Source organism: Anomalospiza imberbis, chromosome 3 (genome assembly GCF_031753505.1).
Source record: "Anomalospiza imberbis isolate Cuckoo-Finch-1a 21T00152 chromosome 3, ASM3175350v1, whole genome shotgun sequence".
NCBI lineage: Eukaryota > Metazoa > Chordata > Aves > Passeriformes > Viduidae > Anomalospiza > Anomalospiza imberbis.
The window spans coordinates 82,196,618-82,219,706 of record NC_089683.1 but is presented as its reverse complement, the minus strand read 5'-3'; the positions used below and the strand labels follow the sequence as shown (position 1 = coordinate 82,219,706).

The window sequence follows — 23,089 nt, the reverse complement described above, 5'->3', positions numbered from 1 at the left end:
ACCGCACAAAAGCAATTCCTAGGATCTTTGAAGTGAACTGTTCAACTGAGGAATTTCAGTTGATATTTCACTGGCAAATTTAGTTTCTCAAAGCAACAGCATCAGCAGTAAACAAAGAATGACTATAGTTTCTCTAGTTATAATACTCCAATAAGTCATATCTACTTCCACAAGCATAAAAGCAAAGTGCTGGGATTTATATATTTTTATATAATTATATAAATATATTTTTCAATCTGCAAAATGCCTTCTTTTATTTTAATAGCTCAAAAAAAGATCTTGACTGAAACACATTTGCAGTGCTCATTTGGAAAGAATCAAAGCACAAGCAATTAACAGTATCCATATATTCTTAACTAAATAAGATGCTGAACACAGTGTAGAATTGAAAGTTCTATTTCTAATATAAGATAATTAAGAAATGTTTTTCAAGGGAGCAAGAATAATGTAACAGCTTTTTTTTTCCTCACCCATTCCTAGCACATTGTAATCTTATTGATTTTAGTGTTTGGGTTTTTTTGGTTTTTTTTTTACTCTAGAAAGGTCCTCAACTTGTATATTTAGATTTTATCCTCACAGTACTTCTCCACAATGTCCTTACATAACCAACCAGTGGTTGAGCTCATAAAGTAATCTGATTAATATACTTGCTCTGATTATTTATTGTAGACTTTCTTGAAACCTTGTGATACTGCCAGGGAAAAATCACACTTGTATCAAGTAATTTCAGAGTACTATATTTTGTATCATCATATACAGGCTTTCATTTCAATTCCGGTATTTGTCAGAGAAGTTACCCCACCAACAACCACACATTTGTAAAATTCCAGTTCAACAACAACTGAAAAAACAGTTTGTATCATTGACATTGTAGCATAAACATATTCTGCTCAGTCGTATGTCTTCCATTTTCCTTTTATTTGAACAAAGGAAAAAAAAAAAGAGAGAAAAAACTATCTTACAAAATTACGCAGCTCAACTGGCAGATTAACAATGCAGAACAGTTGGGAAAAAAAGAAAAGTCTTTATCAAAATAGAAAGGGTTTATAGCAACAAGTAAATTCTTACAGAAATACGGAGATACAATCAGTTTCTGTATATAAAACAACTGAAGTTGAATTGAGTTTCACTCCCAAGTAAGAAAAATTCATTTTCTAAAATCTTTCTCAAAGTGTTGATCAATACAGGAACAGAACTGGGTTTGGAGAAAACTTTTCCAGTTCAATTCTCAGCATTTGCTTTCTCCACAAGCTGTTTTGGCTTAGTGTTTTAACACTATTTTAATTTTCTTAGACATCTCTTTAAGTTTGAAAAAGGTTTCTACTTTTACACAAACAATCAGAAAGTAGATTTTTGCCCTGAGTTTTTTACGATCACTTTATTTCCCTTTTTCATAAAACAACTTTTCACTAGAAGGCAGAAATAAAATGACAATTCAGGATAAACAATATTACATTTTTCACATTATCTTGAGTCATACATGTACTTTTCTCTTGAAAGCCCAGAAAGAAAAAAGAAAAGGAAAAAATTTGGACATTTACATAATAAAAGGTTTAGGTTAGTTTGCAAAATTTGCTTCTGGTGAACTGACAAATTTTTTACTGAAAACACAAAGATTAGGTAAGTACACATTGTTCAGAATAATTATTCATTTGTATTAACACAAAAAAGTTGCAAAGAAAAAAATTACTAACTGCAGAGAATAGTAGTCTATAACTATCATTGAAGCCACCTTGTAGAAGCCAGATTATTCAATGCCATATAAAGACATACCTTTTTATCATATACATCTTGCCAGTTTACTCCAGCAAAGAAACTATGACGCATGATTTCCTTTGCATCATCTGGGCCTCCACCAAGTCTAAGGAGAGTGGGGGAAAAAAAACACATATTAAACTTTCATAGGGAGATCAAGTTAGTGTTATGGTTGGAAGAGTGACCACTTCTTTTTGGCTATCTGGGAACAATTCTCACCCAATGAATATGAAACTTTCACCTGTTTAATATGAATTCTGGCGATCTCAAGAGAATTTGTGGTAGAGGGAGTACCCATGCCATGGTCTGTTCTTTTTGATTATTCCAACTACAGTGTTTGTCACTGTCCATGATGAGCTTTTTAGTAATTCATTAATTTTAAAAACATACTTAAGTTTAGTTTGCTTGAAAGCCCAGCTAATGTCCTGGCACTATTAAAACCCAAACCAACCCAATAATACTGATATAAAATTTTGCCAAAGATGTGCCGGGCACTGAATCAGTAATGACTTGTGCATCATTTTTATACAGTGCTCACTGCTGTTGCATCTGGGTGCTGTAACAATTAACCAATTACCATAAAATAGTCTCAATCTGAGTCAATTAGTATAAATTAATAAATTGTAGGCCTGCTGAGAAGGTTATTTAAAGGCCATTGTAAATAACCACACTGCTCACTGTGGCCTATAGCTTGCCAAAGCCAGACTCCGTCTGGTAAATCATCTTAGGAAGTGGATTTCACCTACTTTGGGTGAACTTGCCCAAGGTGGTTTGAGCTCACAGAAGTGGTCACTGCTGCCAAAAGAGGAGTGTCCTGCCCATACCTCTCTTCTCTCATTTGTATCTACAGCATCATTCCCACTTGATGAGTGTGAGCAGAATCAGCTCCCTAACCTAGAGAAAACCTAATCCTGGCGTGAGAATAGAAGAAAGAACTGGCCATTTTTTGTTGCATTAGCAAGTCCACTTCAACTTGACAAGTGAAGCTTGAGTGAGCTCCATTGAGCTGCTGTTGTTGGTTGAGAAATAACTCCACATCCAGGGATGGGAACCACTGTCCTTCTCAACAGCACATTGATTTTCAGGACTGCTCAGCTCTCATCTAACTTCTCCCTGAGACTGCCCTAACAGAAGGAAAAAATGCAGCAGGAAAAAAGATACTCTTAACTAGATAAGCAGACCATACGTGCTAACTGTTAACAAGAAGAGTGACAAAAACAGTGTGTGTTTCATTAAAAAGAACTGCTAAAGATATAAAGGTAAATTCTAAAGGAAAGCATTTAAGATAAATTCCTTTCTAAAGCATTTATTGTATGGAGGAATAATTTCCACAACCAAGAAAAAAGTCTGTTTTGGTATTACCCTGCTGCCAAATTTCAAAAATATTCTGGACTACTACGTCAGTCTTGCAATAACTGAGTGTCAAGTTATTCTAATTTTCAAGCTGTATTCCTCCTTGTTTCTCAACTACTCATTGTAAAATTCTCTACATCTTGGCAAAACATGGCAGTTAGCCTTCAGTCTCCAGACTTCTCTCAATATCTTCTAGCTGCTCACAAAAAGGCTGAGTTGTGTTAATCTCTGTGTTACTCCCCTGTTTAGCATTAGCTAGCACAAGAACTTGAATATAAATGAGCTTCTAAATATAAGTCTGTAATAAACACTACTGTCTTCAAAGATTAATTACAAAGAAGCATCTTTCCAATTCTAAAGGTTAATATAATTTGATGGGTCAGATTGTTTGGAGGTTAAAAAGCATTAGGAGTTGCTACAGAAACATAGTTTTACTCTGCTCTGACTGTATTTGGCTGGCTGGTCACAGTTTGCTTTTCATGCATACAGTAAGTTGAGCTGGAGCAGACAAGCTGACCACTTGCTCTGTCCCGCCTGCTGCACTTGGCTGCATCCAGGCAAATCCCTTGGAGAAACACAACCAGTCCTGCCCTGAGTGCCTGCAGGCAATGCCCACTACTCAAAACTTTTTGAGAACAAGCAGCGGCTGAAGGAGGACTAGAGAAGAGAGGCAGACAAAATCTGCTGCCCCAAAAACATGCCAAGAGACTCACAAGAATGACAAAGATATTGACGGGGGAAAAGGTACCTACAGATGAATCTCACTGATTTACAAAGTCAGAGATTTTAGAGCTATGGAAGACTGGACACTGCTGGTCCAGTACTGGAGCCACTGGAAAATGGCTCTCCTGGGCAACAATCCCAGAGGGAAAAGCTCACCACAAAAGGGCACAGACAGCAGCTGGGTGACACTTGCTTTTAAACTGCTCCCTTTAAATTTCACTCCAGTTGTATTCTTTAACAAATTATTAGTTTAATGGTCTAATATGTGATTTATTTATGTGCCCTAATAAATGTAGCTGTGGCTGTCTATGCACCTCTCCTGCCATTGCTATCACCAGAAACAAGTGCTACAGTCCCCATGAGACACTGCAGTGAACTCAGGGTTAAGTTATACTGGGAAAAACAATTGAGATCTTTCCCTTTGTTCTTAGTATTTGTTCTTAACCTGAAGAGATCCCTGTGTTTGCTGTGAATGATTTAAAAAGTTTGTCCTCCACAAGCTTTTCTTCCTTTTGCTGGTTAAATTCATGTTGTAAATCACTGCTGGACTGAAAAAAATGGAAATCTGAGACTGTAGGGCTGTGTACGACCCTTTCCTGTGATTGACAGCTCCTTCAGCCAGGAAGGCCAGGCACCACAGTCCTATCTTTACATTACCCAGTACAATTAGAGCATTTATTATGCCTGTATAGCCAATTGATTTCACTTACCGCTTATTTGGATCCTTTATCAGTAGGCCTGATAGTAACGATTTTGCATCTGCAGATAGAGTTCGAGGAAATTTTATGTCCTCCATTAATATCAGTTCAAATAGTTTCTCATGATCTTGGTTGTAGAAGGGTAATCTTCCACACATCATCTCATACATGACCACTCCTAATCCCCACCAGTCCACTGCACGGCCATAGTCATTATCTTCTAACACCTGAGGCAGAAACCAAAGCATCTTTAAGACATAAACTATTTCATACACCATCATTTCAGTCTGTTTGATGCATCTCTATATGAATGTGTTTCTGAGACTTTATTTTCACAGTATGCTAAAAGGACTCTCAGAACCTTAACTCAAAACTGCAGCACTGACTCACACACCTGAGCTCACTGAACTTCCAGGCTTACCAGGCACTGCACTGCTAAAACCAAATTAAAAATTGACAATGACCTGCTTCAAACAATCATGATTTCTTTTTACCCTTTTCTATGTCCTCTACCAGGCCATTTATATCATCCACAGCTTTAGGAAGAGACACTATCTACAGGTACTACATGGGCACTAATGCCTCAGTTAGAAGTGTGAAGCATCTGTTGGCTCAGTCACTTCCCTGTCTTTTACCCTACCTGTCTAAAGTCTCCAAATTTAGAAACACTTTAATCTTATTAAGACAAGTTTAGATTCTTCATGATCTTTGTTTACATCAGAAGTCCTCAATGCCTTTCTCCTGCCAGTTTCATTACATTCCATTAGATAATCCTAACAGCTGAACTGTGCCAATTAAAAAAATATGGCAGTGTTTATATAATACTATGTTTACTATGAAACTATGCTTATAGGGTATTATATAAACACAGAAACTGGTCAAGTTTATACAATTTGTTAGCATAATGTCACCAGTGTTATGTACCTAAAAACAACTTACTCCACAGCCCTTCTCCCAGCAGTGCCAGAGAACTGAAATAAGAAATTTAAGCAGTGTGTCTTGACCTTAATACACCTTCATATGAAATTGCAGACATGAAGACAACATAACAGCAGCATTCACCCATAAAAATCATAAGAAATAAGGAAATTGAAGGTTACTGAATATATAATTCCAGTTTCTATGAATTTCGAGTCGATCATGCCCCTTCATACAAAAAAGATGAAACAGAAGTCAAGAAATCTTAAAACAGGAGGCACTACAACTGTGTATGTCAAATAGCCAATATTTGCTGCAGAAGAGCTATCAAAAAACTTTAAAACAGGAAACAAAAAACCTTTAAACAATAATAAACAGAAAAATCAAAGAAATGTGACTAATAGAGTAGAAATAAATTTGTAAAGAATGTAAATAATTCTTTATAGAGAATTGTTACTGTATCACAGAAGGCTAATTCTGAAAGGCAGCACCCTATGACTGATTTTTTTAAAAAGAACAAACCAACAACAAACTAATCCCCAGAAAACAAAATACTGTTTACAACACACAGACACGTGCAATCACCATTACAAAGAGCTCCTCCAGATTCAAACTGTAAGCAGATATTCAGGAACAGGCATTCAGATACCTGATAGTGAAAGTAAATCTTTCAGTCTTTAATGAATAAGGCAACCTCTACAAGATCAGAAATAACTTTATCCATAAGTAGATTATCTTGCAATTGTCTAAAACAGGTAATAGAGGGGTATTGAGCTCATTTCTCTGCCTCTCCTCTTGCTCCCCCAGTAAACCCAAGCCTGCTCTCAAGTATCTGGGATGTGCTGTTAGCAGAAGCAACATGCAGTCTGATCCAGTATGGCAAATTTGGAAATCCCACAGTAATTAATGCATTCATACTCCTACTTTTCACTGTCCTTAAGGATTAGTAGCAGAAACATAATGAAAAGAAGTATATTAAAAATCCTTCTTGTGTATATAGGATTAAAAAAATCATAAATATTAACACATTAACACATATGATTTACAACTGTGCCAAAACAAACAGACTCATTACATCATTGATATTTCCAAATAGAGAGTGAAATTTTGGAAAGTGTAAAATACAACAAATTATCTGAATAAGTACATATGACAAAACTAACTAAAATAACTCTTGCATTTTAAAATTAATTAAATGTTTTATGAGTTGGAGCATATTGCAAGCTATTTGCCGAAACACTGTATATGAAATCTGTGACTCTTGTCTTTAAATCACTGCTTCTTCTGCCACAGAATAAAAACATATATTTTTCTGCTATAGCTATTAGCCCTATTATTGTTTTTCTCATCTGTACAGTTAGTCTTTTCTTTTGAAGCTAGCAAAATACATAAAATTGTGAGACAGTGGTAGATTCTTTCCATGAGTAAGCTGAGGTGTGGCTTGCATGTGTGGTTTATAAAAGAAGGCAACAGGAAAATAAAACATATCGTTCTCCGAACAAGGCAAATCACATGCCCAATAGCTAGAGCAAATTCTACTTGCAGCTTTACATAATTTATGCAGGACTTTACCTAATAATAATAAAAAGTATGAACAACCTTTTGCTGCATTCCCACAACAGCAACAAAGCAGTGCTACAAAGAAAGAGCCAAATGTGATTTTTAACCTCTTTTTACATAAAATCATAAAAAAGCATAAAAGCTGGATTAACTGCCTCCCAAACCCACATATCACCAGCCGGTTCTCATCCCCAGCTGGCAAAACTGGCAACTCTTTATTTTTGTTTAAATACCTGGTTTACAGCCAGCCAGACAAGCAAGAGCATCAAAATGGTTTCATTTAGGCAAAAGGAAAACAGCCTGAAAATAATGTAAATAAAGCAAAATACATCTCAACTTATTTTAATATAAATGTAATAAAATTGTGCATAATGCATTTACAGTGAAGATACACTATTATTTCCTTTAGGTAATTTCAAATCTTCATGGTGTTTAGAATCTCCAGGATTTGGAGACTGTGTCAAATAAATGGAAGTGAAGTGCTGGAGTCCAGCAGCTCCTACAAACAAATCTATGCAGTTAGGGCAGGCATGAGAACATGTCTGTACACACTGCCCTAGCATTACAGAATCCTTTCCAAACAGTCCTTGGATTTGAGGGATTTGGTTTCAATTACACTAAATATAGGTCAAGAAAACTTCAACTCAGTGCTAAAATGAACATGAAATGTAGCTGCAGTCTTTGTACCTACAAATAAGTCAATCTTTTGCCCACCATGAAGTAGATACCTGCTTTTAGAGAAGTCTCCTTTGGTTGTGAGGAGTGATACTGCTGTCTCTCCAGTAGCTGTGTGATATCCTTGTATATGTGGGGTACCAGTCTAAGCACCCATCCAGACACAGACACTGTATGCTGCCCCTAAGATCTGCCTCCACCTCTAGCCAATGCTTGTCCCTTGCTATAAGGACCCTCAAATGCCCTGCATTAACAACCCAATCCCTTCATGGTCACAGCAGGACAGGCAGCAGGCCCACCAAAACCATTGTAGAGGGCACAAGGTCAACCACTCTGTATCTGGTGTAAAGCAATTGGTGTTTCCTGGCAGTACAACACAAGGATCACACAGAACTCATGAGCTCAGAAAGAGCACCTACACTGACTACATACTCAAATCAGGCGTGTTTCCACACAGTAAAGATGGACTTACTTGTTCTCTTCCATGAAATATGTTTAAATAGTCACATCATTCAGATTTACGATTTCCCTTCCTTTGTCCTCTTCACATACATGCAGTGCCAAAATCCAAGCCATGATCTAGGTGAGGTCTTAGGAGACAAGAGCTCCTACACAATGTGACATCAGTGTGTGAATAATATTTATAGTCATCCACCCCTGACACAATCACTGTACCCAAGTGACTTCCCAACACTGAGCAAAGCAGGTGGACTGATTGCAGTTCAGTCTGGATGATACCACAGATCATGGGAAATAAAACTCAAAAAATTGCCATCATTTTTACAACTTGGGGAAATCTTACTCCACTTGTTTTCAGGGCTCTAGTTCAACAACTGGTTCTTTCAGAGACAGTGCCAGCCTAATCCAGGCTCTTGTTTCTGTTCTCTCACCACAGCTTCCCTTACCTTGTCAAAACTATGCAACACACTACATAAGACATTAGGAAAAAAAAAAAAAAACGGGGACAAAGTTTCACCCTAGATTATTTTTTACTTTCACCCTAGATTATTTATTGCTAGGTGAACAGTTCCAGTAGCACAAGTGAGAACATGGGCAGCATCAGGTGTGGCATTGCTGCAGAAAGAAATGCTTGCCAACCTCTACCCCAAAGTTACACTGACACAGAAGTTACACTGGCTCTGCCAGTTTTTCCTGCACACACAGACAGATGTAACAGCTGTGCTCACTTAGGGTGAAGATTAAGGCCCTGCTTCTCTTCCCAACTTGCATTTCTCTAAAGCACCCCAGCAGTATAACAGGGTTCCAAAGAGGGCAGAAACTCATTGCTGCCCTGAAACCACTACAGTTTTTACAGGCATTGTAGCTCCTCTAACTCACACCCATGCCTGCAGTGCAAGGACACAGCCTGAGTTCATACAGGTGCTTTTAAAAACAGCTGCAGAGGTGCCACTGAAGTTTGTCTTTTCTCTTCTTATATCAATATGCAAAAGGTTAAGTAACACACACACACTTTCTAACAAGCAAGAAACATTAGCCAGGCATCTGCTGCCAGGCATTTGCAGGTACTTCAGTGCTTTTATGGATCTCTGAGAGGCTTTGGACAACATTAGAGCTTCAGCTCAGGGAGAGCTATTTATTCACCTTAAAATTTTCATTTGTTTTGTTCTCAAAATGCCACAATACAATTTTTTTTTTAATTTACTGAGATAGCAGTAAACAAGGGAAAAGAAAGTATTCTTTAGTGATTCCACTGTCTCTGCACACCTTGGAGTTTCTGGAGAGTATTACTGGCAGTGACCAAGTATAAAAGGGGATAGTGCTTTGTACACAGAGCAGTCTGTAAAGCCCTACATACAAAATAAACAGTTCACAGACCCACCTTTGTCATTATGATGATTAAGACAACACAAACATGCTGCAGGACTGCTAAGACCACAGTAATTCAATAATGTTTTTCCCTTACACATAATAATTCATTTTTTGGCAAGTAATTACAGATCAATGAAGAAACACACTCTTGTATTTACATTTATTGACAAAAAAAAGCACTATCTTATCTATTCCCCAATGCTGAGAAGCCCACTGTCTTGTACTTGAAAAAAAGATTGTTACTATCATTGGAAGTTTTTTCTTTCTCAGAAAACAAAACCCAGAGAAATTACTTCTTCCTTTATTTCACCAGTGGCTGTAGATTTTAATCTTTAGGTTTACTAGTCAGTACACCTCCAGGTCCTTTGCTTTAGGCATCTCACTCCTTTAAGAGCCTAACATCCACAGAATCTGATGTCCATTTAATTTTATGGTGAAAACCAGTGAAAATATGTCTTTTATTATCTTTATTGCTTCAGTAGCTAAGAGGTGAAAGGTTTTTTGGAGGCAACAGCTTGAGACGCATCTGCAAACTCTATTTACAAGGGCTTGTGGCAGAGATATGGGAGCAGACAACTGAATGCCAAAGAGAAGTTGATACATACGCATGCAATGCTTGTACAAGTTTCTGTGAAAATAAATTTTTTAGGAAGTGAACCAGCAGTATAACGGGTGAAGTCTGAAACCACTGTCAGTCATGTACTTCCACTTGACCGAGGTGGAAACTAGAGTTCTCCTATACTTTAACAGAACACTGAAAGAGGTGTGACTACCTTAGACAAACTGAGCTCAAAGTAGAGAATCCCTTAATCCTGCCTTTATTGCATTTTCTTGAAATACAACATCCCTGATGAGCAGCGTCTGGAAGATTTTTGGTTGTATAGAAGAAATTCACACCACCCAGAGCTGTATTTCCTACACACCTCTAAATGGTATTTAGTTGCTGTAACTTCTGGACTCTGCAAACACAGACAAATTTAGCAGTCACCTTGAGCATGAAAACCTTTGTAAAATTCATCATTAAGCCTATAAAAAGGGTTGTCAGCACTGAGTTTCATCTCTAGAAGAACAATATCAAAATATTGGACTCATACTTTGTGCTAGATAATCAAGGCAACTTACTGGAAAAGCCATTACATTTTTGACCTATTAATGTTTCTCCTAATCCATTAGATATAGACCTTTCGAAAGAACACTAAAGTAACTTGTTGCTCAATCAATAATTTTGACAGAACAGATGGGAAAATATTTAAACATCTAAACAAACTGTCTGTACACCTATGTTGTGAAAGAAAACTGAGAACTTGGACACACCAATGTACTATTAATTTAAGGGGGGAAAAACTGTTTTCAATTAACCTTACAGTTCAGGTGGAGTGTATGTTCCTTAAGCATTCCTGGTAACCCTTCACACATTTTTATTGCTATAGTTGTTGGTCTGTTAACAAATATTCACCCATGTATTCTTCAACAGAAGTTAGAAAGTGTATTTGCTAGAACTGTCTATCAATTGTGGTAGCAACTACAACAATGAGATAGTTTACAATCTAGCACTAACAAACAAAGGTAATGTACACTTCTTTACAGACACAGACTTGTACCCAGATATATGAAAATCCATCCTGCAGAAGAGTATGTTCACCAAGAATTATACAATTCAGTTACTATAACAGTATTTTGGTATGAAAAGTGAAGTGCTGCTGCAATAATAGTGAAAAAAAAACACTTAAATGAATTCCTACTGGTTTTATTATACACAGCTGAAAAGACAAAATGTAAAGGTTATAGATACCCTGGGAAATAGACAGTTAAGATTTTCCACTGCTCTAATTTTTGCAGGTAGTTTTTCTCCATTTTGTATCTAGCTTGCACTTTTTTTTTATTTCTGGCCCTAATGTAAACTATCTTCCTATTACATTTTTGTATTTGAGATTTTGCCCATCTCAATTAGTTTTTTGTTATGCACCCTTAAAAAATATATAGCAAACTAAATTTTTATTTGTTTGCTGGCACATGTGCTGTATCAGAAACAGCATAGTCTGGTATAAATGTGAACTAAGCAAAGCTTCCTAGAGTAAAGAGCATACAGTACTAATCAATGCATTTAACCTCCTAGAAGAGACAGATTTCAGTAGAATTCAAAATTAAAAATAAAAAGAAAATAAAAGAAATAAGTAATTAAGTTACTTTACATGAAAAAGAGTTTACTAACAAGGGCTGTAAGAAATCAATGGTAACACTGGAAAAAAAAAACAAGAAAACAACCACACAACATTAAAAAGACCCCTCAAAAGACACCTTTCATAGAAGGGCAGCAAATAAAAGCAAAATATCATTTTAATCTACAAGAAGATGACACTCATCTCTCATAACTGTACCCACTCTACCATTAGAAGAAAATCTGCAGACCTGCTCATATCTGTATTAATTATCTCTGCACTAGCAGTAGTCTTTAAAACATACACTGCCATAAGATTCGACGTGTAAGAAGTAAGAAATAATGATAATACTGTGATATGTCTTTCTAGTAGCTCTTTCTTCCTGAAATTATTTTGAGTATTTACTGATGCTAAAAGGCATTTGTTCAGCTTTTGTTTATGCTTCATTACTCTCAGAAAAACTAAAGGCTTTTGCTGAGATGGAAATAACGTTTCTATTGATTAAATGAAAATTAATGAAAAAGTTTCAAGCAATGTTCTTGAGACAGTTTTTATAAGATTTATCATACTTACATTTTTTTTACCAAAAAAAAGTGTTTTATTAGAAAATTTCTCTATGTTTTAAAGTTCTGGTTTGAATACAAAAGTTTGTTTATGGGCAGTGTTGAGCTAACTTCTTTTCTAGTATTCAGTTTGTTTCATTATTTTCACATATTTTCACATCTTTTCCCTTGAGAAGTCTGATACTGCAGGTGGACAACTGATTTTTGTGACTGGTGAGATTAACCAGGTAGCATGAAAATGCAAATTCTTTTTACATTATTGGTTATCTGCTTCCAGGAGAAAGTCTAATTTTTGTGCTAATTTATCTGATGTTGCAGCAATTCTTCTGTCTGTGTAACAAAGTAATGCTTTCCTACACTCATCTAAATGCTCCCCAGGTTTTGGTCTTGGTAACAGTTATTGCCAATAAATGATGTTCTGCTCTGGATACCCTGCCTTGTCTACCTTTCATCATTTTCATCTCAGGGGCCCACTGGCAATACCAAGCTGACAAAAGTGCTGAAATTCAAGTCACCAGCATTTTTGATGACTTAGGATCGTATGATGACAGAATGTGGGACACTAAAACATGATAAGTGATAACCAAACCGAAAAAAAGACCAAATTTGAATTTTCATGAGATCTGAGCACTTCAAGGTAAAACAACTTCTTGCATTTTCATTTCCTCACAACATAAAAAAAATAATCTGGGGCTTGGAACTCTAGTGTAAAGAGAACATTCCATATTGTGAATCTCCCATAAATCAGAAGGGAAAATATTTTCAGGCATAGGTGCTATTTCTCCTCAACCCCCCTTCACTGGTCCTCACCCAGAAACAAAATGTTGCCAAATATACAACAGACAGCTGTTCAAGAGCACAAGCCAAGACTAAACCACTCTTCCACAGGTAAAATAAATTCTATTGTGCCTCTGCTAAGAATCAGATTATGCGTGAAGCATTTAGGTAAACACAGAGAAAATAAATTTCAACTATCCTTCTGAAGCCAAAAGAAAAATCAGTTAAGCAAAACACTACAGCATAACTACACTGTTAAGTTACTGAGCAAACTAACTATACTTTCAAGAAAATCAGAACAGGTTATCAGAACTTGAGGCTTTTTAGTTTTCAAGTAGAGCATTCTGCCTCACCAGGAAACAGTAACACCGCACACTGTAAGTTAAGACAAACACCTACTTCTTATTTTTGAAATACAAAAAGAAAAAATAATTATTTAATCAGTGTTCATAGAAGACTTGGCAATTAATATCCATCAGGTTAGATACTTTATTATTTTATGGAATAAAATAAATCTCATCATTGACATTTTTTTAAAGATTTTTTTTTTACTATAACTCAATAGATACAAATGTTGAAGTTTCATTAAATTAATGCAAATGAATAAGCAAACCTTGAACCCTCATAGTAAGGCATGTCCTTAGATGGGGTCCACACAAATGTTTTTTGTTGTTGTTGACTAGTCCTTCTCTATTTACTTAGCTTTGCATTTGCTTGTATGAGAAAGAGGTAATGTTGCCTGTTACAAATTAGCTCTGGTCCTACAGATATCCTCATTACACATATAATTTATCTATCATTACAATAAGAGGGTTAAAAGCTTTTTGTGACATCAGAAGAAAAATATTATCATAACCGGCAACACTGCCTATGTATTATTATAAAGAATGACCTTTTTGATGGCATTCTTTGAGCATGGAACACAATTGATTTGAATTCATCATTTTAAAAGAAAGAAAGATTAAAACTACCAGCTTTCTAAGTCTCTGGCTGATAAAAATTAATGTTCTATCCTTGGACAAAACAAACTATACAACATACTTTGCTAAATATATACTGAATACTCATGGGTTCCATTTCTTTTTATCAGTAAAGTTTTGGATTGAGTTTTTTTCTCGGGGGGGTGGTGGGGAGGACACTCTATTTTGTTCATTCTAACTTGGCGATCAAAGAATTTTTATTTTTACACTATTACAGAAGTGCATTTTTCTAGGTTTCCAAAACCACCTTATTCAACCTTCCCCATCTGTCACCATCTGCTTCTTTTTAGCATGTACTTTTTGTGTGATCACATAAGCATGTGAAAAATAACTAACATTCAGATGATTGTCTGCTGGTACATTTGAGGACTGGGCATAATAAAAGTGAACTGCCAAAACGTACTTAACACTTCTAATTTTGTTGGGTCTTGCATGTAAGCTACATTTGATTTTCAAACTGTTTTACAGTTGGAAAGTTGATCAGGTACTCTAACTCAACAGTAAAACTGAGACTACATAATTAGCTCAGCACTAAAAAGATTGTATTGAAAGGGAGGAACAAAACCCAGAAATATATCCACACGAGTTCACACATCCCTCTTGACTGAGTCTGTCTGCACAATGTTGCCTGAGGCACAGGATAAGATGCTGCAAGCAGCCTACTTCTGGACATCACAGCCTGAGTCTTCTCTCCAAGCTACCACAGGACAAGGAAAAAGGACTCTCATATTTACAAGGGTGTAAGAAATCTCATAGAAAATGCCTGAAGAAGCAAAGACACTAAGCCAAGGGTAGAAATGCATAGAAATACAATGCAATTCTTTTACTATGCAGCAGATACTGCTTCTAGCTTTAGGTGAAGAGTAATTGGAAAATGCCATCACAGCACAAAAGCTGAATGATGGAAATGTCTGTTTCCAGGACACTAATGCTATGACACAGCATTTCTGCTTGTAAATGCACTTCCCAATACAGTTTTCACAGGAAAAGAACAAAACAAGGCTAAAATTGGAGAAAAAAACTTACCTCCAATCCTCTAAAAATGCATTATCCTCACTTTATGAGAATTTCATACAGAATTTTTTTCCATCATTTTAGAGTAGCACCACTACAGGCCTATCAGGTCTTCAGCAAAACCATATGAACCAGAACACCAGTATGTTTTTATCAATGCAGACAATTTGGCAGAGTGTCTCATTAGCCTTCCTCTAAAGAAAGAGTTACCATTAAAGTGAACAAAATAAAAAGAAGCACAATAAAAACAGGAACTGCCCCTTCCCCTAGATAAACCCTAACAATCAATCTTCCATTAGTGCTTACCAGAGGTAACAAAATATTAGTGAGAACTTGCCCTCTAGAACACAATGGAAAACTGAGCTCAACATAAAGTTTCTTTTCCACCATCTCTTTTTCTTCAAGTCTTAGAGGTGCACACCTGTCTTAAAACCTTGTGACTGCATATCCATGTTGCAACACCTTAACAGCAGCCTTCCTTTAATTTATGCCATTTCCACAAATTCCCTTTTCCACTAGTTCTAGAGGTGGAAAATAATGGCACATAGCGACTATTTATAAAAAGTTGCACAGAACTTCAAAAGGCACATTACTTTGATGCCTCAATTATCTTCAAATTCAAATGAAATTTAACAGACAAGGAGATTAAAAGGAAATTGCATAAGTCACGACAAAAATTATTCTGTCCTTCAGTTCCTCTATATTCCTAACCAAACAACTCTTCAGTAAGCTTCTTTTCAGTTTCAAGTTGCTCATCAATTCCTCCTGCCATTTGTGTCTCCCTGCAACACACCTTATCAGTTCCTACTTAGAAAAGATAAACAAAATAACATAATCATCTTTAGTCCAAACCCTCTTTCCTGCCCAAAATTGAACTTTTCTCTGTAAAAAAATATTCTAATCTCTAATCTGTATTTTCTGATCTATCACTCTACCTGTGACATCATTACATTCATTTCATTCATTCCCTTTCCCTCCTATTAGCTTCCCTTACTATCCTCCTTCAGTGTACTCAAATTCTTTTCTCTACCGCATAAGAAAATGGAAAAAGGGGAAAGAAGGGAAAGAGGCTTCAGCTGCACTACTCATGCAACTTCATTTTCTCTGTAGTAGAGTAAGATGAAGTTTTAACAACCTCACCTTTGCTGATCTCTCTCAACTGGCTTGCCTCAGTTTACCCACAGTGTTGACAGCTTTCATCAAGCTGTTTGCAAACAAGTGCCTTCCTGCTTCTCCCAGCACTTTAAGGAGCTCTTCTTTAACACTGGCATTGCAACTTCTACCTGCATTAAAATCCCTGTTAAGAACAATGCTTTGTCATGATGCCTGCAAAACCTGGAAACATCCATCCCCATTGTTAGCCTGTCTCAGTGCATTTCAGTAGTTCCCTCTCTGCCAGCACACACAGCACTTAGCTTCAACTCGTATGAGACAAGTTATGTGGTAGATCACCATAGACTCACTCCAAAATATTATCAAACTGCCTTTGGCAAATATCCTTATCCAATCCAAGCAGCTGTTAAAAGAACAAAAATAAATGTATAGCTGCACAAGTGACAAAATGCTTTTTCTGACTCTACTGTCAGCTTTTTGTAATCTGTATGTACCACAACACTCTTAGAAAATTCACTTCATTTCCTGAAAACATGGAAAAGTTTGGGTTTTCTTGTTATAAGCATGCCTGCTTTCCCTTGCTGAAATTCAGTCACTGAATTTTGATGACCAGGTTCTAGATTATATCAAAGCCATATCCTTCCTAAGAGGAACAGCTATAAGTAAGAAATCATGTGTTGTGTGAGGAGAGACAGCAGCTGCCTCCTGATAAGAGTTCTAGCCTTCACTCCTCTGAGATAAAACTCAGGGAAATAATTGATTACACATGATCTCTCTCTCACTCCCATTTTTAGAAGAAAAAACGCTTAAAAAAAACCTGGCCAAATAAGCATTGTATAATTGATCTTAATATCTCCCTAATCCTCACTGGTCTTACTTTAAAATAAGTTACAGGACGTGCACATTTTCTATCTAGGGGTAAAGGCTACGAATCTGCTCCTTTCTTGTTCATTGTCACATACCCTTGAGTGACTGTAGCTGCATAAACTATATAGAAATAGTTTGCTTTTTTTAAATAAAATAGAACTGTTCTTATAGGTATGCATCCATCTAATCTGTACATATGAACCATTTTTATACATATTCATCCACCTAATATGTATTTTTATGCCAATAAAACATAATGATATCCTTCCATTTTCCCTGTTATTAGAATAGACCTACACATCATTGATCATCTACATCTTTTAAGAGTCATTTGAATGACATCCATGAAGTCCCTTACAGACTTGTTCAGAGTCAAAACAACTTCTGTTATTAGAATGATTTAAAACTTAAAAAGTAATTTCTGGTATTTAAAGCGTGTCTCTCCCAAGACACCAAAACTTAGTACCACATTTGACTGCTCTCCTATAACAAAGACTGTGCACTTAGTCCTAGGAACTTGAACTGAAATACAGAGATCCTGAAACTATTACCTCATCCAAGGAAGCATACTTATAAATTATCAGACCCCAAAGAAATTTTACTTCTCTGCCCAAGTAGCTTCATTTCCTGAATTTTCTATTAAAGGGAGTCTGTACCAGTCTGTACCTTTATTAGCAGGTCTCGTCCTTGACAGTCAACTGAAAACTATCAAAATCCAAACTGCTTTTAAAAGACTCACAGGTATATTTACAAGTCCTCTCCTCAGTTTTATTCTTTCTTTTTTAAGCAAGTGACACTGCCTGTGAAAGACGTGTGGTCCTGTCCTGCTTTTGCCACTCCAAAACTGCAAAAGAAGCATTACCTAAATGGGATCACAATTCACCTTTTTCTCATTGGATCTACGAATATTTTCTGACACCACAATGATCTCTAATGTGACAGCTTACTTTGAAGAATAACAATGGAAACAGACTTTTAAAAAATAGTCTCTTTGTCCTGAAAAACTGCCAAGTGAGAAATTGTAACCTATTTTATACTTTTCAAATGGCTAATATCACAGATTCTTACAGCCGAGGGAATTACTAACTATTACCACTACACTTAAACACACACAAAAAAATTAGGCTTGTATTTGTTCTACAGCAGATGATAAGGGTAATTTCACTATTATACAACCAAATTATTCTCAAAACACTATAAAATTTTACAAACAAAAAGTTACTTGCTCATTCTTCAATAAGTGTGACAAATGTACATCTGTACTGTTAACAAATATAAGCCCTGCTATTTGACAGTGGCAACTATTTTCTTCCTAGAGGATGTGTTCATATCCCTACTGTATTTTATGCTCAGCACATAGTGATGCAAGATGAACAGAGTCAATGCTATTTTAATTTTCTTTAGACCATAGAAAACTGGTGTTGGATAACAGGGATAGGAGAGGAGAATAGAAGGGGGGTGCACCTATGGACCACTTAGCCAGAAGCCCTGCATACCCTGAACAGCTCAGTGTGTGGTGAAGGTACACATTAACTTCCATATGGGTTCCACAATTGATAAATCAATGATGGTCTAGAATTCTATCTCCACAGATGAAAATTGACTCTAATCTGGCAAGTTCATTACAGTTTTTTTCTGTGGCACATCGTCCATTTGATCTCTGCATGGACGGGGCATTTTTCTGGACCTCCTAATTATCTACACAGTTAGTGTCAGGTCTTATACCAGAGGTTAGGCTCTATCAATGTGAGGTGAAAGAGTCTTTCCAACAGAGGGTCAGAAGGACTATTTTGATCTCAGAAACAGAAGTCTGTGAGGAAAATGCAGCAACAGGTAGGCTTATTAACTGATCAAAAGAAATTCTGAAATTGCCCTGAGTAATAATTTTGTATCAATTCACAAAGATACCTTCACCTCAGAGACTGTCATGCAAGGAGGAAATATACCTTCATCTGTCTTAGCTACTTCCCTCTTTTACTGTTGGAGCATCTGCAACCTAGTTTTTGCAAAAAAGATGGAATAGTGAGCAGGACTCTATGCCTCAAACAATGGTGCAAAAGGCATTGAGAAAACCTAGTTTGGAACTGAAACTACAATTATTACCAAAAAAAAAATTAAGACAGTTTTCAGGCTGGGTAGATCCCCACGAAATGGCAGGACTGAAGGGCCTTTTAAAGCCCTTTAGGTTGACTAGAAAGTTATCTCAGTATGAGGTGTGCACTATGTCAAATAGAAATCTTGAATGCTCACAAGAGTGGAAATAAGGGCTAATTCAGCATCCACAGAATCCTTAGCATTAAGTGAAAATTAGGCTGCCTTTCATATCAGTACTGGAGATGTATTTGGCAGCCCCTAAGAAGAGGCAGCGTGACATTTCTGAGCACCTCAATCACTACTGTTGACTGAAGCCAGGCAGGGCCAAAACACAATCTTGGTGGTGCTTCCCTTGCCTTTTTTCAGCAGGCACCAGTGGCAGAGCTGTCAGCACTAATAATAATGGAGAAGATCATTTGGATTACTTGAGCTTCCACAACAGATTCTCAAGTGGCCAAACCAGACCTCCAACCAGAGCTCCTGCAAGGGGAACCAAAGCAATGTCTTGATGTCCATCTTTTTATCAATCTCTAAGGAGTGTGATGCTTGGCACTCTGAGTGCCAGCTAATGGGAAAGATGGGGTGGCATACTCTAGGATGCCACTTCTGCTCACATAATAGGAAACAGCCAGTTTTGGTGCCCACCTTAACAAGTTCTGAGGTTGATACATTCAACTGCTTTTAGCAGAAATATCTAAAATTTCAACTCCCTCTCCTTGCAACTGAGGAATTCAGATAAAACCCATCAAAATCAGTACCTTCCTATTCCCCCTCACCTCCACTGAGGCTATATAAATACTAGTTATACAGCTCAGTTAAGCAAGATCATATGTTCCAAGTGACAGACAGATGGAAGATTATTTTTGAAGAAATCATTGGAAGATAAAAACTTTAACAGAGGAAGGCAAACATAAGAAGGAAAATGCACGTTAGAGGCCTTTTTAAACACTAAGAAGCAGAGCATTAATATATATACAATCACCACAAAGAATAGCAGCACATTCCATTCTGGATAACAGCTATAGAGTATTAATTGGGCAAACTGTCAGTCTAAAATTAAATTGAAAAGAAACATTTTATACAGTATTATAAGAAAATATTCTAAATCATACCTCGGGTGCCAGGTATTCTGGAGTACCACAGAATGTTTTCATAGTTGCTGCGTCTGTGATTCCTTCTTTGCAAAGTCCAAAATCTGTAATTTTAATGTGTCCATCTTTATCCAACATTAGATTTTCTAACTGTGTGGAGGGGAGAAAAAATATTCCCTTAGTATTTCTTAACAGGACAGATTGATGCATTACATCAATTTTGTAAAAAAAAAAAAGAGAGTTGTTCCTTGCAACAGAATGTAATTCTTTTGTAATTAAAAAAAATTACAGCATTTAACAGTGTTTACTGCCACACAAATTACATAATTAGTTAATACTCGAATACAGTTTACAATAGTAAATTTCAGGTCAATGACTTCAGAGGTTTCCTTTGGTCTAACATGACAGCCACTGATCAAGATACCTTTTACTTTCTGTACTGTCATGAAACAGCCTGTATCCATAAATCCTTAAAATACCTCCAACTTCCAGAACCTTTTAAGTAATAGACAGAATTTGGGACATGTCAGCTACTGATAAAAAAACCCCTGACGTAGATTCCTTATCTACTTGCAAAGGACACTTCTTAAATTGTGAATTTATACCTCTGTATGCTTTGCATTGCTTTTTAAATATATGATCCTTGCTTTGAAATGTGAAAGCATTCAGAATAATAGCTAATATCACTTTCCCAAAAAGTTTCAATTAGCTGTACTTAAAATACAGATAGAACTGAAATAAAGGAAAACATTCTGAACAACTTTTCTCAACAGAAAATGGTTTGTTTTTTTACTAATAAGGCATGTAGTGGAAATACCAATATAGAACAATCATAGCCCTGTCACTGTAAGTCTACATAAAGCCTGAAATACAATCAAAATTACAGATTTCCTGTTGAGTCTAAGTGTGTTTCCTTGACCAGACAATTCTATATTTTCCCAGGATTTCACAGCATTTCACATTATTACAACAGATTTTGCTAAAAACAGGTAGCCCAATATTTTTTTTATATTTGCCTCCCTGAGCAGAACTTGCCTACCATTGCCTCCTTCTCCTGGGTTTCAGTACAAGGGATTGCATGAATGAATTCCACTACTGTGCACGAAAAACAGGAAAGCACAATTTCCTGTACATGAAATTAAAGGCTCAGCACAGAAAAAAAAAACTGTCCCATCATGGAATTTAGAGGTTCCTCTTACACAAGTTAGAAAATGTTCCTGTTGAAAACAGAGGTTATTTTTCCATAGAACATGGTCACAGCGTGTAACAGAGTACCTGGCAACTGTATACGCTGGCAAATCTAAAATGAACTACATTCCAATAACAGGAATCTTTCCCAAGATACAAAAGACAAAATAATTTTAAATCAATGCTGAAATAAATTCTTATTCTGAATTCTTTTAAATGTTTCCAATGCATACAAAAACACCTGGTTGCTGAGATAAAAAGAATGCAGTTACATTGTTCCAATTCACCACCTCCCTTGTTTGGGAACAACAAGGGATTGAGAATTGTATTTGAGATTTGTACTGAAATCTAAGTTAAGTTATGAGTAACAGGGCAGTGGGTGGGAGGATGACGATCAGAAGTTTAAATCTCCTTCAAGTGTTGCTACTACAGTATCCTGTTTCATTTTATAATCAAATTAAAGTCAGGGAATGTACCCATCTAGAGATTACTATATCAAACAACTTCCTCCAGCACACATAGAACTTAAAACTGAACACAGATTTTTTTTTTTCCCCATTAACTCTGAATAGTGCAACTTTATAATTACTTTGTGTTTTTCCCCATAGTCTCTGCGAAAACAAAAATTTGATTACTTTTTTTCCTTTCTTTTTTTTACCTTGAGATCACGGTACACAATCTTCCCAGAATGCAGATAGTCCAGGGCAGAGACAATTTCTGCACCATAGAAGCGTGTGCGGTCCTCTGAGAACACCCGCTCTCTCGACAAATGGAAAAACAGCTGCAGGGTAAACAGCAGGGACAGGATTGTAATAATTACTGATTTAGTGGGGGAAATTAACACAAACATAAAACACCTCTCATCACCATATTGTGATGATAGATAGTGTACTCTCAGTGGACACTCAGCACTCTTAGACAGCAGCTGGCTTATCTTTTCCAGGTTTCCAAAGGGAGAAAGCGAGCTGTTAAATCAGCGTTTTAATCAATATACCAATCTTGTTTAAGGCATTCTGCTTGCTACTCATTTAACCTCCAGTTACCAGAGGAAAAAAAAGAAAAAAAAGTATGCAACAGCATCATTTTGTACTTCTCCCTCTGCTACTTCCTCAGATTTTTGCTTTAAGCCACTGAGAAATATCAGTAAAATGTACAGATTTTGGTTCTGCCTCATGTTTTACAGTGCTTTAATAACTTTTCTTTGAACTGAAAAAGGTCTAGTTCTTCAATAGACTTGGACTGAGCGGGGAATTGGCATTTTACAAACAATACATTCATACTGCTAGCAGTAGTAGTCACTAGAAAAAGCAAAGCAACAATGATTAGGGCTTAAAAAAACAAATCTGTGTATTTAGTATTTCTTTGCTAAAATGTAAACACTGGTTTGGGTGTTTTGTCTCCTCTTTAATACTTTTGAAGTAACAGCACTTTGCAGGCACTTTAAAGTCTTTCAGCAAAAAATAATAGTGATTATGTATTGCCAGTAATTTCAGCTGCAATGAAAAAGTGTAAGATAAATCTCTGTAAGGTTGTCAGTATCTTAATAGATAAAACATCACCCTCAGAACCTGGAACAACATCTAAAAAAGCACATTTTAGCTATTCAATTCAAATGTTTTCTGAAGTGGTGAGTATTAATTACTGTTTAAAGCAAGTTTGGGTAATTCCTCAAGCAAAGATTAGTGAGTATATTTCTGTATTCTCCTTAAGACCAGATTGGCCATGTTACAA

The 23,089-nt window shown here is 36.4% G+C and overlaps 1 protein-coding gene across 3 annotated transcripts in view; it reads right to left on the bottom strand.

The window, feature by feature from the left end:
- Positions 1 to 23,089, bottom strand: part of AKT3 (AKT serine/threonine kinase 3) — a 147,897-nt gene that overhangs the window by 16,612 nt on the left and 108,196 nt on the right. For all 3 annotated transcript variants that reach the window (XM_068185416.1, XM_068185415.1, XM_068185417.1), the window contains exons 9-12: positions 22,017 to 22,139; positions 20,192 to 20,320; positions 4,542 to 4,756; positions 1,774 to 1,861 (exon numbers count right to left, since the gene is read on the bottom strand). In XM_068185416.1, coding sequence (XP_068041517.1) covers positions 1,774 to 1,861; positions 4,542 to 4,756; positions 20,192 to 20,320; positions 22,017 to 22,139 — 555 coding nt within the window. The remainder of the gene's footprint in view (positions 1 to 1,773; positions 1,862 to 4,541; positions 4,757 to 20,191; positions 20,321 to 22,016; positions 22,140 to 23,089) is intronic.